The following is a 27717-nucleotide window of genomic DNA, read 5'->3' as shown; positions in this document are numbered from 1 at the left end:
ATGAGGAAAGATTGAAAAGACTAGGCTTGTATTCACTGGAATTTAGAAGGATGAGGGGGATCTTATAGAAATATATAAAATTATAAAAGGACTGGACAAGCGAGATGCAGGAAAAATGTTCACAATGTTGGGCGAGTCCAGAACCAGGGGCCACAGTCTTAGAATTAAGGGGAGGTCTTTTAAGACTGAGGTGAGAAAAAACTTTTTGACCTAGAGAGTTGTGAATTTATCGAATTCCCTGCACAGAGGGCAGTGGAGGCCAAATCACTGGATGGATTTAAGAGAGAGTTAGATAGAGCTCTAGAGGCTAGTGGAGTCAAGGGATATAGGGAGAAGGCAGGCACGGGTTATTGATAGGGGACGATCAGCCATGATCACAATGAATGGCGGTGCTGGCTCGAAAGGCCGAATGGCCTCCTCCTGCACTTATTTTCTATGTTTACCTTTTAATAAAATCTGACAATGCGCACTTTAACCACATGTGCTTTACAAATGGCAAATTGTGGAGTACAGAGGCAAATAAATAAATTATTTTTCTTTTATCCCAAACATTATGGAGGGCACTGTAGATACAGAGGATAACCAGACAACAGTGATGGTTGAAAATATAAATTAATGCCAGGAAATGTATGCAATTGTTACAAAATAATTTGATATGGTTACAGTTGCATGTTAGTTATATTACATTCCAACGGTCTGCATGAATGAGTTCAAAGCCCACAATTAATTAAATTTTGTTTAATGAAATAAATCTGGAATTAAAAGTTAGTAAGATAAACTATGGTTCGAAAAGATAACACGCTGATCAAATCCCTGAGATAAGTAATGTCGTGCTGTCCTATGCTGGACTGTTTTGTAGTTGACTCGCTTCTCTCTTGTCCCTCCACTCAACAAGCAACCATATAAAACACTGATGGTGCCACACGAAGGCAGTAAATTTGATTTTGAAGTGTAGCCTGACATTGTCATTATCACAAAATCATATTGTGCAATTGATACCCTCTCCAGTCTCCTCCATCTGAGTGTGTCCTGTTACTGAAATACCGCTGCATAGCACAAAAACGGGCCCTTCAGCCCATCATATTCACACCATTCTTTTTGCCCAACAACATTGCGGCACAGACGCAGCTGTTAGAGCTGCAGCATCACAGTGCCAGAGACCTGGGTTAGATCTTGAGATATAGCGTTTGAACATTCTCCCTGTGGTCATATGGATTTCCTCCAGATACTCCAGTTTCCTCCCACGTCCTAAATGTTATTTTGCCATCTTAGAATTACAATTTTTTGGAAAGAACTGCAAATGCTGGTTTAAATCAAAGGTAGACACAAAATACTGGAGTAATCAACGGAACAGGCAGCATCTCTGGAGAGAAGGAATGGGTAACATTTCGTGTCGAGACTCTCCTTCTCCATTCCTTCTCTCCAGAGATGCTGCCTGTCCCGCTGAGTTACTCTAGCCGTTTGTATCTACCTTAGAATGAACATTGTTGAAACTTGTGGTAGGATAAATATGACGACAGGATGGAGGGGATGGATCACACGCACATGTGAATTAGGAGCAGGACAGGCTGACTTAGCTCCCAAATATACTCCACTATTTAAAGTGCTCATGGCTGTTCCATTAACCATTCACTCCATCCCTAGCAAGGTCTATCTCCACATAAAGATATTCCACGACTGTCCCATTGCCCTTTGAGGAAGATTCCTGAACCTCTGGGAGAAAATATTTCACCTCATCTGTTTTAAATGGGAAACTCTTTTGTTTAAACCAGTGACAACTGGATCTAGATTCTCCACAAGAGGAAACATCCTCCCCACATCCTCACTGTCTACAACCCATAAGGTTATTTCAATCAAATCCTCTGATGCTGTAATCTCCATCAGACATAAACCCAGATTCTCCAATCTTCCCTCATAACACCTGCTTTACAGTGCCTACAGCGACAGAGAGCCAGGTTCGATCCTGACTACGGGTGCTGTATGTACGGAGTTTATACGTTCTCCTCGTGACCTGCATGGGTTTTCTCCCAGAACTTTGTTTAATATGCGGGATCACTGGTCGCTACGGACTCGGTGTGCCGAAGGCCTGTTTCCGTGCTGTATCTCTAAAATAAAATAAAGACCACCTACCCATTTCAGTTGTTGGTGTAGATTTGCATCCAATACATTAAATAGTCCAAAATGTTTGAGGTTGTGAGTGTGAAAGGTGCAGATAGCAGTGGTTGGACGGGGAGAGAAAGTCTTGGTGGTTTACTTATTGTGTCCTGTTCTGTCTTTGCATCAATGAACAGATAAAGAAGCACATTCGCAGTTTCCACTCTGAGAAGATTTACCAGTGTACAGAATGTGACAAAGCCTTCTGCCGGCCAGACAAGTTGCGACTACATATGCTGCGACACTCGGATCGGAAAGACTTCCTATGCTCCACCTGTGGCAAGCAGTTCAAAGTAAGTGGTTGCTCAGTGCTGAAGTCAGCTGCTGCTGTTGTAATGGTGCATCTCCGTAGTTGTGTTTGTATTAGTGAGATTACTTACTGTCATCTTATTATTATCTGTGGGCTGTTCACGTAGTTTGACACACCAAAATTGTTGACAGAAATGTTTTACTTGTCACTTAACAGAGAACTGAGGGAGGGGTGGGAGAGAAGGGGCAAAGGAAGATCTGGACATGAGCATAAGTGGTATGTGCACTGTATGTAGAGAGTGTCAGATTGTCTTGGACCTTCTTGGATCAAGACCTTGCTCTGCCCACACTGTGTGATACAGCCACCCCTTTGCAAAGATTTCTGTACTTCAAAATCAGGTTCAACATAGGTTAGGACAAGATTGGAGGGATGTGGACCAAGCCCAGTCAGGTGGGACTAGTGGAGCTGGGACATGTTGGTCGGTTGGGCCGAAGGGCCTGTTTCCACACTGTATCACTCTATGACTTTATGACTCTCTTATATCTGGAACAGTAACATATATGTAGATGGCACCGGTAATGACAGAAAAATAATGCTCTGCCATCGTAGCCTGAGAATTTGGATGCCCTGATGAACAAGGTGATGGGTATGTTACCTGGAATGGCAAACTGGAACATCATCCTCACGGGATTAATGTTGTCAGGAATGTGCTCGCCTGGATCTCAGCCACTATTCCCGGGGATGAATACCTTATGACCCTCCAGTTCATTCTAACATGGAACCAACGTGCCAGAGACACGAGCACATGCACCACAGCCTAGAAACAATGGTGAGACCAAGGTGGAAGTGTACTTCAAGACCCAATGGGAAGCAAACTGATTTATTGCAAACTTTATTGCATTGATTTATCATAACTATTACAAATGTCAGAGCATGAAACAACACAGACTTCTGGAAAAGGGGAGATTTACAGGAAATGAATACGGAAACCTTTTCCCAGTGGAATCCTCCTCCTCCTTCACGAAGAAGAAGGGTCTCGACCCTAAACGTCACCTATTCCTTCACTCCATAGATGCTGCTCACCCGCTGAGTTTCTCCAGCATTTTTGTAAACCTTTCATGAACGATCAGAACTTTGCAGAACTAACATTCTATTTCAACAGAAAGGAAAAAGAGCTCCATAAACTGTTCCAGTGCAATCTGCTCATCTCTAGATACAAACAGAACATGTAAAAACACTCAGCAGGTCAAGCAGCATCTGCGGAACCAGCGCCTCCTTTCTCCGCCAAGTTAAGTGCCACAATAGATATCTATTTCTCTTCCTTCATAATGCCAAAGCTTCTTAATCTCCTGGATTCCAATCTATAAGATATACGAGCACAATTAGACCATTTGACCCATTGAATCTGCCTTGCCACTCCAGATCTTTCTTCTAACCCTGTCCCCTTCCTGCCCCTAACCTCCTCCCAGTAGTGTGTTCACCAGCCCGCTCGTCTTGCTCTCAATGATTCGGAATGATCATTCCTTAGCAGAGGGTTGTTTGTCTTCGTATTACATTGAGTCTGACATGATGATCTAGTCTTTTGCTGCCTCTGCCTCCATGCCTATTGCTTTGGTCAAAGGCCTTAAGACCAGCCTGTGAACTGGGACCCCTCCTACCCCCTGGGCTCATACGTTACTGTCCTCTCACCTTGCAGCACAGCACCTCGTCAGATCCAAACTCGTCAACGTCAACTGAACTCTGATCACAAAACCAAGACATCACGGACACACCCTCAGCCCTTCCTCGGGACCTTGACACCACCATCGAACGTCATGCCATTGTCTCTCTTACTATGTCATGAACCTCATTTCCTCTCATGATCTTCCCTCCACAACCTCCAATCTTGTAGTGCTCAGACTTGAGTCCTGCCCAAGGTCCACGCACACCTGTTGTCTCTGCTCTATCTTCCTACTTTGAAAGACACAAACTGCTGGAGTAACCCAGCAGGTCAGGCGGCATCTCTGGAAAGCATGGATAGGTGAAGTTTTGGGTTGGGACCCTTCTTTAGCCTAATTGTAGGGGCTGAAAGCTGGAAGAGAGATGGGGGCAGGTTGAAGTCTGGCAAGTGATGGGTAGATACAGGTGAGGGGGAGCACAACTTTTCCCTTTTCCACTCTGCTTTTTCTCCCCTCAATTTTTGCCTTGCCCCCCACCTCTCTTTCTCCATTCTACTATCAGTGTGAAGAAGCATCCCAACCTGAACCGTTGTCTAACCAATCCCTCCCCATATGTTGGCTGACCCACTGAGTTTCTCCAGCACCTTTGTGCTTTGCTGAAGATTCCAGCGTCTGTGGTCTCCTGTATCTCCTGTGCACACTGCTCTAATTAGCCCTTCTCTAATGGATTGCTGTTGATCTGGAACTGGAGATCTCTTGGATCCAGCAGATCACGCTTATTGCAGCTATCCTACACTTATCATATCTTGCTTAATACATTCTCAATTCACGTTTGTACCTTTGATATGTAATTTGCTTTAAACTCATTTCTTTTATCCTTTACGTGCATTCTTTATGTCCACCGTTTAGCTTATTTTGAATACCAAGTAACTGGTCCTGTGTGAGACAAGATGTAGTTTCTGTCAGCTACTACAAATCAGCAGATATATTGAAAGCACTCTTTGCCAATCTGCATTAAGTTATCAAGTTGACCAAATTCCTGATTTTGATCAACCTGTCCTTTTAAACTGCACTCTGTGTGAGCAAAGCTAGCTGAACCTTTCTTCACAAAAGCTTGGACATAAATATTGAATCGCAGCATCTTGTGGTGCATTTTATAGATGATGCGCACTGCAGTCGTGGTGCATAAATGGTGAAGGGAACAAACATTCGGGATGATGTTTGGACACCAGTCAAGCTACCTTTTCCTGCATGTTATCAAGCTTCTTGATTGTTTCTAGAGCTGCACTGATCCAGGCAAATGGGGAGCATTTTATCACACGCCTGCCTTGTGCTTTGTAGATGCAAATGCTGGTCACAGTATTTATGTGACAATTCACTTAACCTCCTGACCTCTACTCCAATATGTCAACCATGGAAGCCTCAGCAACAGTAATGCCATTGAATGTCAACGATAGAGATTTATATTCTTTCTTGTTGGAGATAGTTATTGCCTGGCACTTGTACGATGCACGTTACTGGCCATTTACCAGTCCCTGCCTGAATGTTGTCGAGGTCATGCAGTGAGCAGCCACGGACAGCATCATCTTCTGTGGAGTTGCCAGTGGAATTGAACGTTGTGAGGTCATCGGCAAATAACCATCTTCTGATCTAATGAAGGAAGGGAGAACATTGATGAAGATAGTTGGTCCAAGGACACTTGTCTGAGAAGCTCTTGCAGTGCTGTCATGGGGCTGAGCTCCTAACAAACGCAGCCATCTTCCTTTGTACAAGGTATGACTTCAAATAGTGGAGTTTTCCCTTGATTCCTATTGAAATCAATATGACCAAAATTCCCTGATGTTAACATCAGTTACTCACCACACCTTCATCCAGGTTTGGACCAGGATTGTGATGATGCCTGTAGTTGAGTGGTCTTTGTAAAAAAGCAGGTTGAACGAATGAAGAATTCACAGTGCTTCCTGGTGGCACAGTTGACGACAGTATTCATTACTTTGATGATGATCAGGGGATAATATCATCTAATATTGCACTTGGCATTGGTTTATTATAGAGGTGCAGTGAAAAGCCTTTGTTTGCACACTTTCTAATCAAATGTGATGAAAGAAGGGTCTCGACATGAAACGTCACCCATTCCTTCTCTCCAGAGATGCTGCCTTTCCCGCTGAGTTACTCCAGCTTTTGTGTCTACCTGATGATACTATTTATGAATACAATTAAGCCCGTACAACAGATAGATTGAAGAGAAAAAATATCAGAGTGCAGAATATATTTTTTTCAGCATTGTATGACTTACAGAACTGTTTCAGAGCAAAAGTCCAGTATCTGCAATGAGGTAGGTTGGAAGATCAGGACTATACCTAGCTCACTGAAAGACTGCTCAGATGTCTGATCATAGGGGAACGAAGCTGTTTCTGAGTCTGATGGTATATGCAATTTCTGATGGGGTCAGTAGTTAGCTGTTGGATTTGTCTTGCCTTTTGTGAAGAGAGCATTTCTGGATAGTTTTCCACATTGGCAGTTTAACGTCAATATTGCACTGGCACTGAAGTATCTTGTGTAGGTATCTTGTGAATTATCTTGGACAGCCACTTCTGGGGCATCTTCATTACAGTCACCTGTTGTCTGGTCCCATAACCATGCCTTCTACTGTGCTATCAGCTATTTCTTAATCTCTAACAGAATGGATTATCTTGGCTAAGACTGACTTCTATGATGTGTTGACCTCAGGAGAAAGCTTAGTGGGATTACCATTCATGCTGAAAATGGTGACCTATATCTGGGCCAATTCTTTAGAGTTTACTAGATGCAGCACAGAAATAGGCCTTTCAGCCCACCGAGCCTACTCCGACCAGTGATTCTCGTACACTAGCACTATCTTACCCACTAAGGACAATTTACAATTTACAGAAGCCAAGTAATCTTCAAACTTGCATGTCTTTGGCATGTGGGAGGAAACCAGAGCACCCGAAGAAACCCCACGCGGTCATAGGGAGCACCCTTGTTGAGGATCGAACCAGGATCCGGTACTGTAAGGCATCAATTGTACTGCTGAGCCACTATGCCGCTACCTTAGCACAAGTGCTGGGCTGCATTGTCACAGGGGATGGGAATGTCACGGGACCCTCCCCCATCTCACAGTTGTTTAGTTGTTGAACGGCTTTTATGACTGGACATGGCAGGACGTCAGGTCTGAGGTAATCCATAGGCTGTAGGATTGATTTGTGCTGCGTTATAGTATTCCACTTTTCCTAATTACCACAGTAATCATGTGCTGCAAATTCAGTTAGAGATCGCATGTACTCCTGGTGCTGCTGCTAGATTGCTTTTCTGCACTTCTCGCTGAGCCCACATTGATCCTTGGCTTGGTTATAATGATGTGCGGGACAATGGTGAATAAAATCCTGCTGTTTAGTGGCCTTTGAACCCGTTTGGATGCCCAGCGTGCAACTTCAATCCGTTCTGAATCTAATCATTTAGCCTGATGGATGTACAACACAAGACAATGCAGCATTTCACAATCTTCATAAGAGCTATATTCCAATCACTACTCCCATTGCTTTGGGGTGAAGATATATCTACAACAAGTGGACGTTAGGATGTCAAACCTGTTCATTCAGTTGTTAGGTCCATCACCACTTGCCACAGCCAGTCTGGCAGTTATGTTTTTCAGCTTAGTCAGTGGTATTGATGATGGACATTCAAGACCCAGACCTTTGCTACTTTGAGCTTCTGTCAAATCATGCTTAACACAGATTCATCAGCTTCACAATTACAATCACAATAATACTTTATTAGCCAAGTATATTTTGCAACATATGAGGAATTTCATTTGCCTAGTCAGTCATACAAATAAAAAGCAATGGAACACACAAAACACATTTTAACATAAACATCCACCACAGTGACTCATCCTCATTCCTGGTGCCACAATGGAGCCGACTACCTCTCGGCAAAGTTCCGTATTGCGAAGGAGCATTTCCGCCAAATGGAGGCCTTGGAGATTGTATAGCGTTCGGACAGTCCGTGTGCTTCCCCCCTTCATGGTTCCTAAGTTGGCGACCTTGCGGAGATTATGGTCGCCTCATTAACGACACGGTCTCCGATCGGTACCAGATCCTATATATCCAGGATTTTTCTGCCCATTTATCCGGGGCCTGTTTTTTTTCTAAAGTCGACCCAATGCGGGGCTGCCATCATCAGATCCAGGTAGCCCTGAGGACGTGCCCAAGGCGGCTATCATTACTTAGCAATGTTACAATATTTTGAGATTTTTAAAATCAAGTCTGCAATTTATCCCATCAGATAAAGCATAAAAAGAAGTTTAATTTGACACCTAATTCACTTTCATATCTCAAGTATTTAAAATGTTATGGCCATTTTCATACTCGGAAATTAGCATCTTGTTCCTTATTGATTTTCTATGGACATAACAAAAAAGCTGTGATCGTGGACAGTCAAAAGCCCATAACTTTCTTAAAAATTAAGAGAACTGAATGAAATTTTCAGTTATCATAGATTGAAGCATTCTGAAACAAATATAGAACAATCTTACTTGGACGACCTGAAATTAAAGCATATAACAGTTAGTTACCCAATTGGAGCTAATTTCAAACTTCAATTACTAGATCTAAACATCTATCTATTTCTTAATAAATGATTAACATTTTTAAATAGCCTAAGTGTCCAAATAATATTCACAAATAATTCACAATAAAACATGATTTTTAAATCTCATTTACATTAATTTATAGGCCAAATGGAAGGAATTTAGTGTTCAATTGTTGTAAATTAAAGTCCATTTAAATCAGCTTTCTAGTGGGTTCCTATGAACGCGCTGGTTTAGAACGTTCACATTGCGCTAGATTTGTGCCCTCAAATGCCCAGGAAAATACTGCTGGATATAATGGGCCCAAAATTAGCTACTCGCAACATTAAACTTTGCATAAAGGGATCTTAAGAAGCCCTTTTTAATGTAAAAATAAACAGCCTACCTTCTGTTGTCCCCTGTATGAGATCCGACCCGTTGCCGGCGGTCGGGAGTTTAGAGGTTAATTTTTAAACTACTATAACAATTATATAAAGCCCTTAAAAGTAATAATAGCTAAAGCGACGGAATCTTCCAGCGATTTTTCGTTAATAATTAACTAGGCTGAACATCCTCGATTTGAACAGCCTAGGGGAAATCGCGTTTTAAACCCGCCCCCCTCTAAACGGCGCCAAAATCGCGCACACGGGCTGGGACAGATTTTCAGCGACGCTTCAGGTAGGCTTTGCAACATACCTACATTACTCATTTCGGCCTTTTTGAATTTCTACGGATGCCTTTCGGCCGAAAGAATGCCCTGCAGGCTTTTCAGCGCCTGATGGACACAGTGAGTCGCGGCTTGGACTTTCTACTTATTTACCTGGACGATATTCTAGTTGCTAGTCACACCCGCCAGGAACATAGTGCGCACCTCCCCTTCCTCTGCCAGCGGCTCAACTAGCACGGCCTGGCCATCAACCTGGATAAATCAAGTCAAGTCGAGTTTATTCGTCACATACACATACGAGATGTGCAGTGAAATGAAAAGTGGTAATGCTCGCGGACTTTGTGCAAAAAACAAACAAAGAAACAAACAAACAAACTGCAAACAGAATGGAACAGAATCATATACTCTTTTACATATTAAATATTGTGGGCGGAAGGAAAAAGGGGAAACAAACAGCAATTTAAAAAATAAAACGGTATAATGATACAGTAAAGTTAGTCCCTGGTACACTTCACTGTGCCATTATACTGTTTTTTTTTAATTGCTGTTTTTTTGCCGATTCGGCCTCAGTTCCATCTACTTCCTGGGCCATCGTGTTACCCAGCATGGTGCGATTCCACTGCCTGACGAGGTGGAGGCCATTCGCCGGTTCCCGCGGCATACCACGGTGCGGGGGCTCCAGGAGTTTGTGGGTATGGTCACCTTTTACCACCGTTTCGTACCTGCGACGGCTCGGTTGAAGACTGCCCATGTCGACCTGAGTCAGCCTGTGTTGGTGGCCCAGCCTCGTCGTTGGGGGCGTTCGTGGTCCTGCCTGCTCCCGCCTTTGCCTTCCTCGGGGTCGTCCCCTGTGGGGGGGAGGGTTGTGTGTATGAGGTCCGGCCGCCTCGCTCGTCTACCCTTCCGGTTTTGTGCTTCGGGTTCAGGGGGGGAGGGGGGTTCCTGTGGCGCCACCCGGTGGTTAGCCCCCTGTATGTGAAACCTTGGCAGTCGGGGGTAGGGTCACGTGACTGGGTAATGGCGGGAAGGAGTTGTCGAGAGGTTTAGGGGTGTGGCTTAGTATAAGTATGGAGCGCTGGGTCAGCCCTCTCCCCGTTCACCTATGTGTTGATCTCTTTAACTAAGCAATAAAGTTCTCTTTGTTTTCACCACGCGTGGCTCGTTTATTCGCCCGCCATAAGGTCTTGTTTTGGATGCAATTTGGTAATGTTTTGTGATGTTTCAACTTCTTTTCCATGGATTGTCACATGGGCCAGACTGGGTCCAATCCACAGTCCTTCCCTGCAGGAGGCCACTGAAGCTGCTGTTTGTTTTTCCTCAGATCAATCAAACTCTCAGTGATGTTTGATGAGGCAATTTCAGTCTTTGGATCTAGCAACAATGAATGGAGTGCTATGTATTTCTTGGTCAGGATAGTGAGTAACTTGGAGGAGCATTTGTAGACGGTGATGTCTTGTTTTGGTCCAGTTCTTCCATGCAGGAGAGGTCCATAGATATGAACATTGTTGAATAATTTGTGAATCTTGTGTGCATTTTAGTGATGTTATGCCAGTGGTAGAGGGAGAGAAGATTCATGGGGCTGATGTTCTGATGTTGATGGGACTTTGTTCTGAATGTTGTCAGGTTTCTTGAGTGTTGGATTGGCAAGTTGCGAATGTCCCATCACACACCCAATTTCTGCCTTGTAGACGGTGGAAATGTTTTGGTGAGTCGCTGATAGCAGAATACCCAAGCACATTATTAATGTTCCAGAACTAGTTAGGTCTTTGGCCAGAATATTGGTATAAACAATGTGGTGAAAACGCACAGCAGATTGGACAGCTTCAATCTGCATTCATAGCGTGGTTAGGCAGCATCTCTGGAGAAGGTGGATAGGTGACGTTTCAAGTCAGGACCCTTCTTTAGACTGACTGTGGTGGGGGTGTGGTTAACTAAAAGCTGGAAGAGAGGTAGGAGGAGTGGTGCAACAGCTGGACCTGCTGCCTCACAGCTCTAGCGACCTGGTTTCAATCCTGAGTTTGCACGTTCTACTTGTGACTGCTTGCATTTTTCTGACTGCTTCAGTTTCCTCCCACATCCTAGAGATATTCTGCTTGATAGGTTAAGTTACTATCAAGTTACTCTTTGTACAACTAGGTAGCAGGGGTTTACAGACAGGTGAGGGGGAATAGGTAAGTGGGGAATGGCATTGATGTGATTTTTGAGACAATATATAGAATCACTGGGATAAACAGCTGGGTCATATTTTATAAGGAGATGTAAAAAATTACTGCATAGAGTCTGTATCCATCAAGAGTGAGTTGGTGGTTACACAAAAAAGCTGGAGAAACTCAGCGGGTGCAGCAGCATCTATGGAGCGAAGGAAATAGGCAACGTTTCGGGCCGAAACCCTTCTTCAGACTGATCGGGGGCAGAATTGGGCGGGGACAAGAAAGGGAAAAGGAGGAGGAGCCCGAAGGCTGGGGGATGGGAGGAGACAGCAGGGGGGCTGAGGAAGGGGAGGAGACAGCAAGGACTAACAAAATTGGGAGAATTCGATGTTCATGCCCCCGGGATGCAGACTCCCCAAACGGAATATGAGGTGCTGTTCCTCCAATTTCCGGTGCTGCTCGCTGTGGCCATGGAGGAGACCCAGGACAGAGAGGTCGGAGACGGAGTGGGAGGGGGAGTTGAAGTGCTGAGCCACCGGGAGGTCAGCTTGGTTATTGCGGACCGAGCGGAGGTGTTCGGCGAAACGATCGCCCAACCTCCGCTTGGTCTCACCGATATAGATCTGCTGACATCTAGAGCAGGGGACGCAATAGATGAGGTTGGAAGAGATGCAGGTAAACCTCTGTCGCACCTGGAACGATTGCTTGGGTCCTTGAACGGAGTCGAGGGGGGAGGTAAAGGGACAAGTGTTGCATCTCTTGCGGTTGCAAGGGAAAGTGCCCGGGGAGGGGGTGGTACGAGAGGGAAGGGAAGAATTGACAAGGGAGTTATGGAGGGAGCGGTCTTTGTGGAAGGCAGATATGGGGGGAGATGGGAAGATGTGAACAAGAGTGAGTTGGTGATGGAGTGTTATTTGTATTGCCGCAAAAACAAATATTGGAAACATGGGGGTCAGTCATCAAACAAAGAGGGTAGAAGCAGAATTAACAATGTGGTTTGAAGACCTTCCATTAGCATATTGGGAATGGCAGCAGGTCTGATTTAGTGGGTATGGCTATTTCAGCTTGTGTTTGACTGAATCATAAACTATTTCTCCCAGTGTAGGTATATCTCCAGATGCTTGTGGTGAGGAAGGTCATTGAGGTTGTTTAAAAGTTTAGGTTTATTATTGTCACGTGTACCGAGCTACAGTGTAAAGCTTTGTTTTGCATGCTCTCCAAACAGATTGGATAATACTACTCATAAATACCATTGTCAAACTGGGGTACAATGGATAGAGCAAAGGGAAAGATAGAGTGTGCAGAATACAGTTCTCCGCACTGTAGCACAGTGTCAGTTTCTTAGACATAGTCCAATGTCTACAATGGGGTAAAGGTAAATTAAGTAGTACCCTAGCTTATGGAAGGACAGTTCAAATGCCTGATAACCGAGAGGAAGAAGCTGTTCTGGAATCTTGTGCTGTGCACTTTCTAGTTTCTGTATCTTCTGCCAAACTGGAGCAGGGGAAATAATCAATGCGAAAAGTGTGGTGGACAAGTGTTTGATAATGTTGGCAGCTTTTCTGTGGCAATGTGGTGTGCAGATAGAATCGGTGGGAGGAAAATTTGGTCTGTGATGGACTGGGCTACATCTACAACTCCCTACAATTCTTGTGGTCTTGGGCAGAGCTGTTCCCAAACCAAGCTATGATGCAACCCAACAGTAAGGTGCATCTGTGGAAGTTGGTAAGTGGATCATTGTCATTCACATCCCCTACCAAGGATGTTGCCAGATAGTCTGGCTAGATTTATTCTTTGCGGCTTCTATTAATAGTTTGGCACATTCAGCAGCTTCAAGACAGAGTCGACCATGTTGCTGTGGACCTGGAATAGTATACGGATGGCAGATCTCATCCGCTGAAGTATGATTGATCATCAGAACAGTCCAGTGCTTTGTGGTCACCATGAGTAAAACAAAGCTTTTCATTTGATTCTGTTTAATTAACTGAATTTACATGACACAACTCTTACTGAATTGCAAGTTTGAGCTAGTGCTTCCAGTTTTCATTTTGAGTAATAGTGGGAAGCAGCACAGAAACGGGCCGTTCAGCCCAACATGTCCACGCCGACCATCAAGCACCAATCTACACTAATCCTACATCCATCTCACCTTATTATCTCACTGTCCTCATTATTAGTAATAACAATTTTCATATCATAGCTGTAGGCATGATAAAAGGCCCTTCAGCCCACCTTGTCCTTGCCACCGAGATGGCATTCTGGGCTCATTCCATTTTCCTTAATTTGGCTCATATTACTCTGAACCATATCTGTCCAAATGTTTTTTTGAAAGTAATAACTGTTTCTGCTTCTGGAAACTTATTCCACATTCAGAGTCTTGTGAGTCTGTATCTGAGTGAAAAAGTCAGCCACGAGGTCCCTCTGAAACCTCTCCCTTCTCACCTTAAGCCTAGGTTTAGCTTTAGAATCCTCTAAAGGGGCTGTCCCACTGCGGCGACCTAATCTGCGAGTTAGAAGAGTTTGCCCTCGACTCAAACTCGCAGCATGGTCGACACGTGGTCCTAGGAGGTCCTATGAGGTCACTGTAACTCTCCTTCATGGTCGAGGGAAGTTCCCGCATACTCGCGGCCTCAGTTTGGTCGAGGAAAAATTTTCAGCATGTTGAGTAAAAATTGGTCGGCATGGTTCTTTTGAACTCGTAATGCAGTGGAGTGGGGTTGATATGTAGTTATAGGCAGTCAAGGGCAGCCGTAGGCAATTGGCTCATTGGAGTTTTCAGGACCAAGGAAAACCGACCGGTAATGTAAAATGCCTGCTAAACTTTATTATAAGGCTTCTTAAAAGTGTCTCCACTCCTTCTTCCCCCCCTTCTCCCCACTTCTTCCCCCTTCCCCCTCCCCCCCCTCCGGACTCTCTAACGTGCTTACCGTACACTGTGCAGCCGTCTTTTACCTTCCTGTTCATTGCGGGTGTGAATTTCAGATAGCTCCCCCGCTTTCCCTGGCCCCCGCCTTTGCTCTGTGTGTGTGTGTGTGTGTGTTCGTGTTCGTGTTCCAGCTCGCGTTTTCATCGCTGACGGTCGATTCTGCTCGAGGTGTTTCTGGCGAGTGACTCCAGCTTGAAGGTCGACGACAGTCGCTGAAAGGTCCCGTCAGTGAGACAGGCCCTTTAGTTGGAAAAAAGACTGAGCGTTCACTTTTTCCATGCCCATCATGATCGTGAATTTTAATAGGGTCACCCTTCAGCCTCCTACACTCCAAAGAAAATAGTCCCAGCCAACTCCGTTTTTCCTTATAATTCAGGCTATCCAGTCCCGGAAACATCCTCATGAATCTTTTCGGAACTCTTTCCAGCTTAATGAAAGAGTTCCTACAGTTGTGCAAACAGAACATGACACGCCACTCTAAGTATGGCCTCACTAATGACATGTACATCTGCATCATGATGTCCCCACTTTTGTACTCAATACCCTTCCCAATGAGGTCAAGTGCACCATAAAATAATAATAATACATTTTATTTATGGGCACCTTTCAAGAGTCTCAAGGACACTTTACAAAAATTTAGCAGGTAGAGGAAAAACATATAAGGGGAATGAAATAAATAGTAGAGACATGACTAGTACACAAAGTAAAGACAGAATACAATTCAAAACACAATATGAGGCAATTATTGCACAGATGAAAAGGGAGGGGGATGTGGGGCTAAGGATAGGCAGAGGTGAAGAGATGGGTCTTGAGGCGGGACTGGAAGATGGTGAGGGACACGGAATTGCGGATCAGTTGGGGGAGGGAGTTCCAGAGCCTGGGAGCTGCCCTGGAGAAGGCTCTGTCCCCAAAACTGCGGAGGTTGGACTTGTGGATGGAGAGGAGACCGGCTGATGTGGATCTGAGGGACCGTGAGGGTTGGTAGGGGGAGAGGAGGTCAGTGAGATATGGGCACATGTGACTCACCACGTTCAGGAAACCATGCACCTGTATGTGCCATTCCTTGCAAGTCTTCCCTAATGATTTACATCCTGTTGTAAACTTGGATATCCTTCCCACAGCCCACTATACAAGCAGTTATTGGTGACATCTGAAAGCTTATCAACAATATTAATTACATTGTCATCCAAATAGTTAACATATATGGACCCAGCATTGACCTTGTGGCACTCCACAGGTGATAAGCCTCCAATCACGAAAACAACCTTCCACAATTACATAGAAACATAGAAACATAGAAATTAGGTGCAGGAGTAGGCCATTCGGCCCTTCGAGCCTGCACCGCCATTCAATATGATCATGGGTGATCATCCAACTCAGTATCCCGTACCTGCCTTCTCTCCATACCCTCTGATCCCCTTAGCCACAAGGGCCACATCTAACTCCCTCTTAAATATAGCCAATGAACTGGCCTCGACTACCCTCTGTGGCAAAGAGTTCCAGAGATTCACCACTCTCTGTGTGAAAATTACCTTTGTCTCCTTCCGACAAAAGCAATTTTGAATCCAATTTGCAAGCTCACTTTGGATTCCATGTAATCTAACCTTCCAAACCATGCTACCATGTGGGACTTTGTCAAAGGCCTTGCTAGAGTCATATAGATAACACCCTCTGCTCTGCTCTCACCAAACTCTTTGTGACATCTTTAAAATAACTTTCAGATTTGTGAGATACAATTTCCCAAACACAAAGCCATACTGATTATTCCTGCCTATCCAAGTTCCAGTATATCCTGTCCCTCAGAATCCCCTCAACAACTTTCCCACCATTGACCTAAAGTTCCCTCGCTTGTCCTTACGGACCTCCTGAAATAACAGTACAGCATTAGCCACCCTCCAGTCCCCACTTCTCCAGAACATCACCTGTGGCTAAAGGTGATGCAAATATTTCTGCAAGGGCCGTCCCCAGCCCCTCGTCTCCAATATTCTGCCATTTAGTCCCTTTGACCACCAATTCAATAACTTCATTACTATGCTGCTACTTCTGATGAAAATATTCTAAAAAACGATTTGGAGAAACTTTGGACAGTGGAAAAATTAGCAATCGTGTAACTGGCAATTTTAACCTTCAGTTGGACCATGCCTAATTTCTTATGTAGGAAAGAACTGCAGATGCTGGTTTAAATCGAAGGTAGACACAAAATTCTGGAGTAACTCAGCGGGACAGGCAGCATCTCTGGAGAGAAGGAATGGGTGACGTTTCGGGTCGAGACTCATGCCTAATTTCTTTCTCCTGGACATTAAATGGGAAGAATATGGTAAGCAGCAAAAGGGGAAAATCTTATTTGCTAATACATGACTTATCTCCAGAAGAAAGAATAAACTTTTAACATTTGACGCTACCAACACTCCTTTGGTATCTAAATAGGTTTCTGTGACTCTGCATTTGAATAAAATGCTGACTGATAACATTAAGATCAGTATTGATTAATTTTTTTATATGATGCACAATTACTTTGTTTTGTGAGACTCCAGAGAATCGATGGTCAAACAGTGAGGATTCTTCATCCAGTACAATGGTCCCAAGTGCTGATCTGTGCTCTCTATTTTGTTGACAGAGAAAGGACAAGTTAAAAGAGCACATGCAGCGGATGCACAACCCTGAACGAGAGGCCAAGAACGCTGGCCGCATCCACAAGTCAAAACCGTTCAAACCCAAGATCCCTTCCACGGACTACGAGAGTTTCATGTTCAAGTGTCGTGCTTGCATGATGGGCTTCCGGAGGCGAGGGATGCTGGTCAGTAATGGCACCATTTACACTATCTTACATTGCCCCTGCTCTCACCCGATGCAGGAGGTTGTACAGGCACAGCCTACATTTGCCTTTGGGTTGCTCACAGAATTACTGTATGTTCTCAAACCTCATAGGTAGGCATCCAACCACAGAAACTTGCAGTACATTTTACTAGCATTATTGCTGGCTATATCATGGTTTAGGTATATTTGTTGTCATGTGTGCTAAGGTGTAGTGAAAAGCTTTGCTTTGCATGCTCTCCAATCAGATCAGACAATACAACACATAATTACAATTTAAAAAATCATCTATTAAGTACAATAGAACAAAGTGAGAGATAGAGTGCAGCATATAGTTCTAGACATTATAACACACTAGTTCCATTAACAAAGTCCAATGTCCGTATTGATGTAGAAGTGAATTGGACTGTACCCTAGCTTCTGCAAGGTCCATTCAAAAGCCTGATAACATGCATGGTAACGGTGGTGTTTGAAAGACTGATGTTAGCTAAAATGCTCTATGTTACCATTGATCCAATTCATCCAGAAAAGCAAGTATTGTCAAAAGACTGGAAACTAATGAACATAACATTATAATCACTCCCAGGAAAGTACAATCCACTGAATTTGTTGTGTGTAGGACAGGGAGGTAAAGGCCAAGGCCATCATTTCTGGTGGGGACAACACTGGCCTCTGGAATAATTCTGGAACCTGCACACCTTGTTGATGTTGAAGTCGAGTGAAGATGCTGGCTTCAGCCGGGATTTGATGTTGTGCAGAGCAAAGGCATGATGTATGAAGAGCAAGATCAGGCTCTGAGACAATTGAAAAAATATGGACCAAGTGAAGAAATCAATGTGAGATTGTGAAAAGAGCTGAATGAGATGTTGCTGAGGTGATTGCTGTTTACAGTGTGGAAAACACAAGAACATGGGTAAGACATCAGAGTTGAAGGAGGTTCATTATACCAGAAGCCTAGCCCACCACTCAACAAGATCCTGATTATTATTCCACCTATATCGCCATGTGGCAGCCCTATCTCCACATCCCTTGATTCCTCTCATGTCCAGAAATATAATTATCTCTGTTTTGAGTGCACAATGATAAAGTCTCGACAGTCTTCCATTGCAGAAATTTCAAAAGATCCAATCGTGCCTGAGTGAATCAATTTCTTCACATTTTTGTCCTTAACTAGCCGTCTCATTATGTTGCATTATTGACCCCTAGTTCTAGACTCCTCCGCCAGGAGAAATCACCCTCCCTCCGATGCCCTCTTCAGCCCACCACCAATTCCATATGTTTCGATCAGATCACCTCACATTCTTTCAAACTCTCGGGAGAATAGAGGCCTATCCTACTCAATCTTTCCTCATATTACAGACCCTCCATCCCAGGAACCAGTCTAGTGAATCTTCGCTGCACTAGGTATATCATATTTAGGTAAGGAAATCAAAATTGTATTAATATTGCAGGTGTGCTCATATAGGCTTGTATAATTGTAGTAAAACATTTTTGCTCTTATATTCAAACCCTCCTGCAATGAAAGTCACCTGGCCATTTCCCTAATTGTTCAGGAGCTGCAACAGAAAGCTGCAATTGTCACTGAGTGAGGAAAAGGCAAGACAATTACTTTGGAAATTAGTACTAGGAATGTTGTTGGGAAGACATGGTGAGTGAGAAATGGCTGTAATAGGGTGAAACAAGAACAGACCTTTCAACAAACCTTGTGGAAGGAGAATGGGGTTGAGATGGGAAGATAGATCAGCCATGATTGCATGACAGAGTAAACTTGATGTGCTGAATGGCTTTGTGTTGCTCCTATAACTTATGAACTTATCCATACCAATTATGAAATACATTTCTAAACTATTCCCATTTACCAGAAACCAAGTTGAGCAATGGGCAGGACTGGCAGCTCTACATTCTGGAGTACCAATGTTTCTGGTATGACAGAGGTGGACATAAGAGAAGAGAGGGATCTGCATTATTGATTAGAGAGAACATCACAGCAGTATTTACAGAGATATCCTGGGGGAATGTCCAGCAAGTGTGTGCAGATAGTATTTAGAAGTAAGAAAGGGGTGTTCTAACCCGAACCCTTTGATGGCATTGTGCCTCAATAGTTAGTGCAAATATGTAGGGAAATAACAGATAGGTGAAGGAACAATAGGTTGTAACAGCTGGTGATTTAAACTTCCCCAGTATTGATAAGGACTACCTTAGTGCTGAGATGGGGGAGGATTTGTTAACTTTCCAGGAAAGTTTCCTGAAGCAAGATGTGGGTGTCCTTATTAGAGAAGGGACTGCAAATAGTTGAGATGTCACTGGGGGGACCACTTGGAGATCACTGACCACTAACAACGTTCAAGATTGTTGGGGAAAAGATAGGACTCGTCCACAAGTTGAAGTCTTAAATTGGGGGAAGGCTAATTTCAACAACATCATATAGGAACCCCCACAAATTGATTAGTAGAGGCTGTTTGGGAGTTAAAGGACATTTGGCAAGTGGGAAGCTTTTAAAAGTGAGACAGGGAGATGTAAGGGTCAGTATGTTCCTGTTACGCTGAAGGGGAAGGATGGCAACATTCGGGAAGCTTGCTTGAACGAGGATGTAGAGGGTTTGGTCAAGAAAAAGGTGGAGGCATATGTTAGGTATAGGCAGTTGGGATCATACGAGAGCCTTGAGGCATATCAAGGATGTAGGAGTACACTTAAGAAATAAATTAGGAGAGCAAAAAGTGGATCTGAAATATCGCAGGTAGAGAAGGTAAAGGAGAATCCTAAAAGATTCTGTAAGTATATTTATTTATTTATTTTTTTTTATTTTTTTTTTTTAATTTTATTTTTATTAGAAGTACGGTAAATTACAATCCTACACAACACATATATCTTAATACATTTTTTGTACCGCTTCATTTTTTTTTGAGCTTTAAGAAAAAGGTAGAAGTAAGGAAAGTAAAGAAAGTGCAAGAGAGTCGTGCAGTGCAAGAGTGTTGGGAAAAGAAAGCCCCTTAGGAAAGAAGTTAGAGAAGGAAGTAAAGTGAGAAAATAGACCCTAGAAAAGAAAGAGAGAGAAAATAGAAACAATCGCTCTATTATAACATTAAACTCCGCAGAAAGGGGACTACCAACCAAGTCTGTTTTGTTATTTTACCTCCCATTATCAGGTCCTGATACCACTTATTTATATATTTGTTTTGTTTTTTTTTAATTACTATTGCACCTCATACTTGTAATAGGTCCAGAAACATAGACCACGTCTTTTGGAATTGGTCTGCTTTACCTGCTAGGAGGAATCTCATCTCTTCCAAATGTAATGTTTCAAACATATTTGATATCCACATTTTTATTGTTGGTGTCGGCGCATTTTTCCAGAATTTAAGTATAAGCTTTTTTCCCATTATTAGCCCGTAATTAAATAAATTCCTCTGAAACACGTTTAATTCAGGGTTATCTTCCGATATTCTGAAGATAATCCATTCTGGTTTTGGTACCAGTTTTATTTTGATAAATAAATGATCAATCTGTGATAAATGCCTGTCAAGAAGCTACCATAGCGCACTCTTTTGTTTTTTGTACAAAATCCAAAAATTCTGGTATGAAATATTTGATATTTTTTCAAAATTGATCAAAATAAATCTGTAAGTATATTTAGAGTGAAATAATAACTAGGAAGAGAGTTGGTCCCTTAAGGATAAGTGTGATAATCCATGTGTGGAGAGATAGGAAGTGGATAAAGTCTTAAATGAATACTACTCATCTGTACTGATCATGGAGAAGGACATGAAAGCTATTGAGTTCATGGGAGCGAGCGCTCATTTCATGGAGCATATCAACATTACAAAGATTCTCAGCGGCGGGATTTATTTGTATTAGGAAAGGCAAGGACTGATCAGGGATAGTCAGCACAGCTTTGTGTGTGAGAAATCATCTCGCAAATGTAATAGAGGTTTTGAAGAGGTGACCAAGATGAGGGCAGGGTGGTAGACATTGTCTGCATGGATTTTTAGCAAGGGATTGATAAGGTGCCACATTGTGTAGCTGATCCAGAAGGTGAGAAGGCATGATATCCAGGGACAGTTAGCATAGTGTTAGGACCAGAGGTTGTTTTTCAGATTGGAGGCCTGTGACCAGTGGTGCACCACAGGGGTTGGTGTTGGGTCCACTGTTTATCCTGTATAGTAATCATTTCAGTGGTTAGTAAGTTTGCAGCTGACACTAAAGTTGTTGGTACAGTGGACAGTGAAGAATTTTCTCTGAGGTTACAGCAGGATATATCAACTCGGAAAATGGGCAAGAAAATTGCAGATGGAATTGAAATAAAAAATATTAGAAACAAAGAAATACAGATGCTGGTTTATACCAAAGATAAACACAGTGCTGGAATAACTCAGCAGGGTCAGGCAGCATGTCTGGAGTAAAAGGAAGAGTCCGATCCAAAATGTCACCCATCCTTTTTCTCCAGATTTGCTGCCTGACTTGCTGAGTTACTCCAGCACTTTGTGTCTATCTTAACCATATAACCATATAACAATTACAGCACGGAAACAGGCCATCTCGACCCTTCTAGTCCGTGCCGAACACGTATTCTCCCCTAGTCCCATATACCTGCGCTCAAACCATAACCCTCCATTCCTTTCCCGTCCATATAACTATCTTTGAATCAGAAGAATCAGGTGATGTATTTTGGGAAGTCAAACTAAGACAGGACATACATAATGAATATCAGGGTGTTAAGTTGTGTACTGTTTACTAAGAAGGCCCAGAACGGAACCTTTAGTTGGACTATCTACATGTTGGCTCAACCCACTCTCCTGGACACCATTTAAAAATCCCGTTACCTCACTGCCTTTTACACAAGGGTGACCGAGTTACTATAGGGGGAGATTGAAATCCCCTTCTGTCACCTTTCTGATCATACACCTCTCGTGATTTGCCGACATATCTACGCTGCTATCTCCCGCTAACCCAGAAAGTCATTTAAAGACCCTGCTGCACTGATGGTTTCCTTAATTAACATTGCAAAGCCTCCGCTTTGACTTCTTACTCGTCGTAAAACATCAGTAAGACTTTAAGATTGAGTTGCCAGTCCCTTCTCGACTTGTGTAAGGTCATGAAAATAGGTCAATGAAATTAAATAGGTCAATTCTGTTCTCAAAAAGAAATGAGACTTTTTACTATAATTCTGGCATTCATGTATAATACTTGATGGGCAATGAAGGTTAGGATAAAAGTAAATACTGCAAATAGAAATCTGAAAGAGAAACAATGAGCAAATCAGCCGACTTCTATGGAGAAATAAAGATTTTATGTTGCTAGTCAACAACCTTTAGTCATAACTGAGTTAGAAGATAGAAGAGAGGAGAACATTGTCTGTGGCATGAGCTTAAGTGACAAAGATGATGTAAGGTAACAACAGATCTAAATGCAGTATCATCTTATGAAATTACTGTCTGAAAATTTAGAAGGAATACTGGACGTGTCGAAAAAAACATTGGAATGCAATTTTTGAACAGTGTTGCACATTCGAATCGCTTTATTAGAAGAGTGTAGCAAAATGAAGATTGGGAGTAAAGAATTCTATCTGCAATGTTTGAAATATTAAACACTGGGAATAAAGATAAAGGACACTAGAGTGAAGGCAGAGGTCATGTTGGGAGTAAGATGAAGAATTTATTTGAAGGGGAACTAGAAGCTGAGGTTATGTTTGCAGACTGAGTAGTCAGTGTGTCAGTCACCCAGTCTGGAATCAGTTTGAAGAAGGGTCCCGACCCATTGTCCTATCTGGGCCCTCCAGAGATGCTGTCTGACCCACCGAGTTAATGCAGCATTTTGTATCTTTGTAACCCAGTGTCACCTTGTCCCTTGTATTATCTCCTGAGCTTTATCTTAACAATAGATATTCCCAGCACCTCACATTTCTTTCAGTTTCCAATTCATCAATAACAAGCCTTGTCCACTCCATTCAATGTTCCCGATGTGGCCTCCTGTACATCTGAGACCAAGCGTAGACTGGGCGACCCTTTCACACTCTGCAAGGCCTGCTGGTGTGTGATCTCTTCTGGCTATTTGATGGCCTTACTGTACTTCAAGCAGAGTATATCAGATTGTTAGACCTGCACACTGATTCCTCAGGAAGGGGCCTGTGAGAAGGCTGCAATTTATTATCATGTTTGTTCTGTTTTACAGGTAAATCATTTGTCAAAAAGACACCCAGATATAAGGATAGATGATGTGCCAGAGCTAACATTGCCTATCATTAAACCAAACAGGGACTACTACTGCCAGTACTGTGACAAGGTAAGGACTGGGTGAGGACAGGGCAAGTATGGTTGCTGTGTGTGCTGTAGCCAAGGATGGAGTTGTGGAGCAATCAGTGACATGAGTATACTTGTCGGTCCCTTCACTGTGGCTGTCTGTTAACATTGGGGGGGATGTTCATGGAGGGGCTGAATAATGGAAGCAGAATGTTCTGAGGATGTCAGTGGGATCTGGATATGTGGATGCACAAATGGGGCGACATGGTGGTGCAGCGGTGGAGTTGCTGCCTTACAGTGCTTTCAGCGCCGGAGACCTGGGTTCGATCCTGACTACGGGTGTTGTCTGTACGTTCTCCCCATGGCCTGCATGAGTTTTCTCAGGGATCTCCGGTTTCCTCCCACACTCCAAAGGCACACAGGTTTGTAGGCTAATTGGCTTGTTAGAAAAGTGAAAAGATTTGTTCCTAGGGTGTGTAGGATAGTGTTAATGTGCGGGGATCGCTGGTCGGGCCGGACTCGGTAAACTGAAGGTCCTGTTTCCGGACTGTATCTCTGTATCCTGAAGGGTGGCAGGTGAGCCTAAAGGGAGTTGAGGAAGTTATTAGATGGTAGACAAAAGTGTTGGAGAAACTCAGCGGGTGCAGCAGCATCTATGGAGTGAAGGAAAGAGGCAACGTTTCGGGCCGAAACCCTTCTTCAGACTGATGATAGGCAACGTTTCGGGCCGAAACCCTTCTTCAGACTGACGACTGACGAAGACAGATCTAAGTTATTAGATAACTGGTTCCATTGACAGGGCCATTGAATGTAAAAGCAAGGAAGGCCCTTTGAACATTTAAGAATAAAAGCTTTGATCTGGAGTATTGCAACGGTACTGGGTCTGACGTCAGGATCTTGGCGTAGATTTGTGGAGGTAATGAATAGAGGAAGGTGGATCCGAGGTGGATGGTTCAACTCTTCACGCGTGCTCCGCCATTTATTAATTCCACTTTCCCATATTCTGCCCTTCTGTATTTATAACTCTTACCAATTCTATAAGGACTGGTCAGACCACATTTGGAGTATTGTGAGCAGTTTTGGGCTTCATATCTGAGGAATGATGTGCTGGCGTTGGAGAGGGTCCAGTGGAGGTTTACGAGAATTATCTCTGGGATGATTGGGTTAACATATGAAGAGCATTTGATGGCACTGTGCTTGTGCTCTCTCGAGTTTAGGATGAGGGGGAACGTCATTGAAACTTTCCAAATAATGAAAAGCCTGGATAGAGTGGATATCGAGCGGATGTTTCCACTCGTGGACAAGTCTAGGACCAGAGGCAATTGCGTCAGAATAAAAGGACATCCCTTTAGGAAGATGAGGAAGAATTTTGTTAGTCAGAGGGTGGTGAATCTGTGGAATTAATTGTTACAGACAGCTGTGGAGCCCAAGTCAATGGGTACAGTGGAGATTGACAGATTCTTGATTAGTAAGGGGGTCAGAGGTTGCGGGGGAAGAATGGGGCTGAGAGGGAAAGATGGATCAGCCATGATTGAATGCCGGAGCAGATGATGGGACGAATGACCTAATTTTGCTCCTACGAATTATGAAATTTCAGTTTTTAATATAGTCAACAACTGAACATGTAGTCAATGTGAAGTAAAGAAGTTAAACAATTCTGTGATTCTTTGTTAGAATGTTTCTCTTGATTTTTTTTCAATTATTAAAAGACAGTGATACCGTTATAAGATCTCCCCGTAAGAATGTTATATATTTCAGTGGAATCTCTTCCTATTCTGTGAAGGAGTAGCCTGGTCTGACCTAATTGGACAGCTCCTCACCACATCACTTCCTCCTCCTCCATCTTCCCCTTTCTTCCCCTCCCTCCTCAAGTCAGTGTCCAGAAAGTTCATTGGCTATATTTAAGAGGGAGTTAGATGTGGCCCTTGTGGCTAAAGGGATCAGGGGGTATGGAGAGAAGGCAGGTACAGGATACTGAGTTGGATGATCAGCCATGATCATGTTGAATGGCAGTGCAGGCTCGAAGGGCCAAATGGCCTACTCCTGCACTTATTTTCTATGTTTCTATGATACTGTAGTCAGCAGAATTACTCTAGTCATGAACAGTTACTCTAGTCTGCACGATTACTCTAGTCAGGTCCTGCTCACTCATCTCCCACCTATCTAACAATGAACGTTGTTGGGTTTATCTGTGTGTTATGGTAGAAATGTTGTGAATATTGGTTGTACCTGGGGCATTGATGTATAATTTGTGCAATAGGTGTACAAGAGTGCCAGCAAGCGGAAAGCCCACATCTTGAAGAACCACCCTGGAGCAGAGCTGCCCCCAAGTATTCGCAAGCTGCGTCCGGCAGCTCCAGGGGAGCCAGACCCGATGCTGAGCACACACACACAACTGAAGGGCACCATCGCCACGCTGCCCGTCTGCTGTCCACACTGCTGCAAACAGTACAGCAGCAAGGTGAGTGCTCTCATTCAACCAGCTCTCACCATGGCACCAACTCACTGCTCGAAATAGTAGCCTGATGCATCCTTTCAAAGAGATGCAGATCATAGAAACATAAAAAATAGGTGCAGGAGTAGACCATTCGGCCCTTTGAACCATCACCGCCATTCAATACAATCATGGCTGATCATCCAAAATCAGTACCCCATTCTCGCTTTCTCCCCATATCCCTTGATTCCGTTAGCCCTCCGAGCTAAATCTAACTCTTCCAAAAATCCAACGAATTGGCTTCCATTGCCTTCTGTGGCAGAGAATTCTACAAATTCACAACTCTCTGGCTGAAAAAGTTTTTCTACATCTCAGTCCTAAATGGCCTACCTCTTATTCTTAAACTATGACTCCTGCTTCTGGACTCCCCCAACATCAGGAACATTTTTCCTGCACAGATCAGTCCAGAGGATGCCTTGACTCTGATAGCAACTGTTTATCACGTGGCGGTGTGAGCAAAGTAAGACAAGCTGGTTAGATACATTATTAATCCATTAATATTACTTCAAATTAAGCATTCCCTGAGGGGTGGAGGCGAGGAAGTAATCCGGAGCTATAACTCTGAAGAATGATAGGCATTGAAATTAAAATGAAGCAATAGAGGAGTACTATCAATGGCAATACGTTTGGATACAAAACAAAAACAATGGCAAGGATATAATGGCAATACAAATAATGTCTGAAAGATTTGCAAAGAACTTAAAAGAGAATGTTAAGTTAGTTTATGAAGAAAAAACCCGCTAAGTTTCTCCAGCGTTTATGTCTAATTTATGAAATATGTATATAAGATTACACGGGATTTTTGAAATAATTTGTTAATGTCACCGCATTGCTGATTACTCTTCAGAGAAGGATATGAAGAAGGGTCTCGACTCGAAACATCACCCATTCCTTCTCTCTAGAGATGCTGCCTGTCCCGCTGAGTTACTCCAGCTTTTTGTGTCTACGGTTTAAACCAGCATCTGCAGATTCTTCTTTTTGTGTCTACGGTTTAAACCAGCATCTGCAGATTCTTCTTACACACTCTTCAGAGAGTGGTGGTAAGAAGCTTTGTTAAATTGCTGCAGTCCCTCTGAATGTACTCACACCATGTTGTTGGGTACAGAATTCCAGCATTTGGAGCAGCAATGTATTCCCAAGGGGAGAGGTGTAACGATATGCTGTGGAGAAACTTGGTTTGCATGTAATCCTGGCAAATCATACCATGCATAACTACATCAAGGTACTAGTGGAAGAGAGAAGAATAACAAAGTACAGAAGATGGCAGTTGCAGAGAAAGTGCAGATTATTTTTAAAAGTGGAAGTGCAGCAGCAAGGTAGATTAGAAGATCAGGGATTCATCCTTAGTATATGAGAGGTCTGTTCAATAGCAGCAGGAAAGAAACTCTTCTTGAATCTTGTGGTACATGGTTTCAAGCTTTTGTGACTTCTGCTCAATGGGAGGCGGGGGAAGACGGAATGACCTGGCTGTGAATGGTCCTTGATTATGTTAGCTGTTTTACTGTGGTGGCGTGAAGTGTCGATGGAGTCAATGGTGGAGAGTCTGGTCCGTGTGAGGGACTGGGTTACATCCACAACTTGCTGCAATTTCTTGAAGTCTTGGACAGTGCTTTTATACTCTCAAGCTTATACTTTCTGCAGTGCATCTGTAGATATTGGTAATGTGGTTTACTTGGCCATTGTGCGAATGTGGTTGTACCAGGTCAACTTGTTGGTGATATTTACACTTTGAACTTGAAGCTCTTGATCATAGTTGGTCAGCACCAGAGGTACAGACTGT

The 27717-nt window shown here is 43.3% G+C and overlaps 1 protein-coding gene across 2 annotated transcripts in view; it reads left to right on the top strand.

The window, feature by feature from the left end:
* prdm10 (PR domain containing 10) overlaps window positions 1-27717 on the top strand; it is a 191295-nt gene that overhangs the window by 138800 nt on the left and 24778 nt on the right. For both annotated transcript variants that reach the window (XM_055660937.1, XM_055660936.1), the window contains exons 14-17: window positions 2292-2447; window positions 17011-17190; window positions 23376-23486; window positions 25704-25904. In XM_055660937.1, coding sequence (XP_055516912.1) covers window positions 2292-2447; window positions 17011-17190; window positions 23376-23486; window positions 25704-25904 — 648 coding nt within the window. The remainder of the gene's footprint in view (window positions 1-2291; window positions 2448-17010; window positions 17191-23375; window positions 23487-25703; window positions 25905-27717) is intronic.

This window comes from Leucoraja erinacea, chromosome 32 (genome assembly GCF_028641065.1).
Source record: "Leucoraja erinacea ecotype New England chromosome 32, Leri_hhj_1, whole genome shotgun sequence".
NCBI lineage: Eukaryota > Metazoa > Chordata > Chondrichthyes > Rajiformes > Rajidae > Leucoraja > Leucoraja erinaceus.
This window is presented reverse-complemented; position numbering and strand designations above follow the sequence as displayed.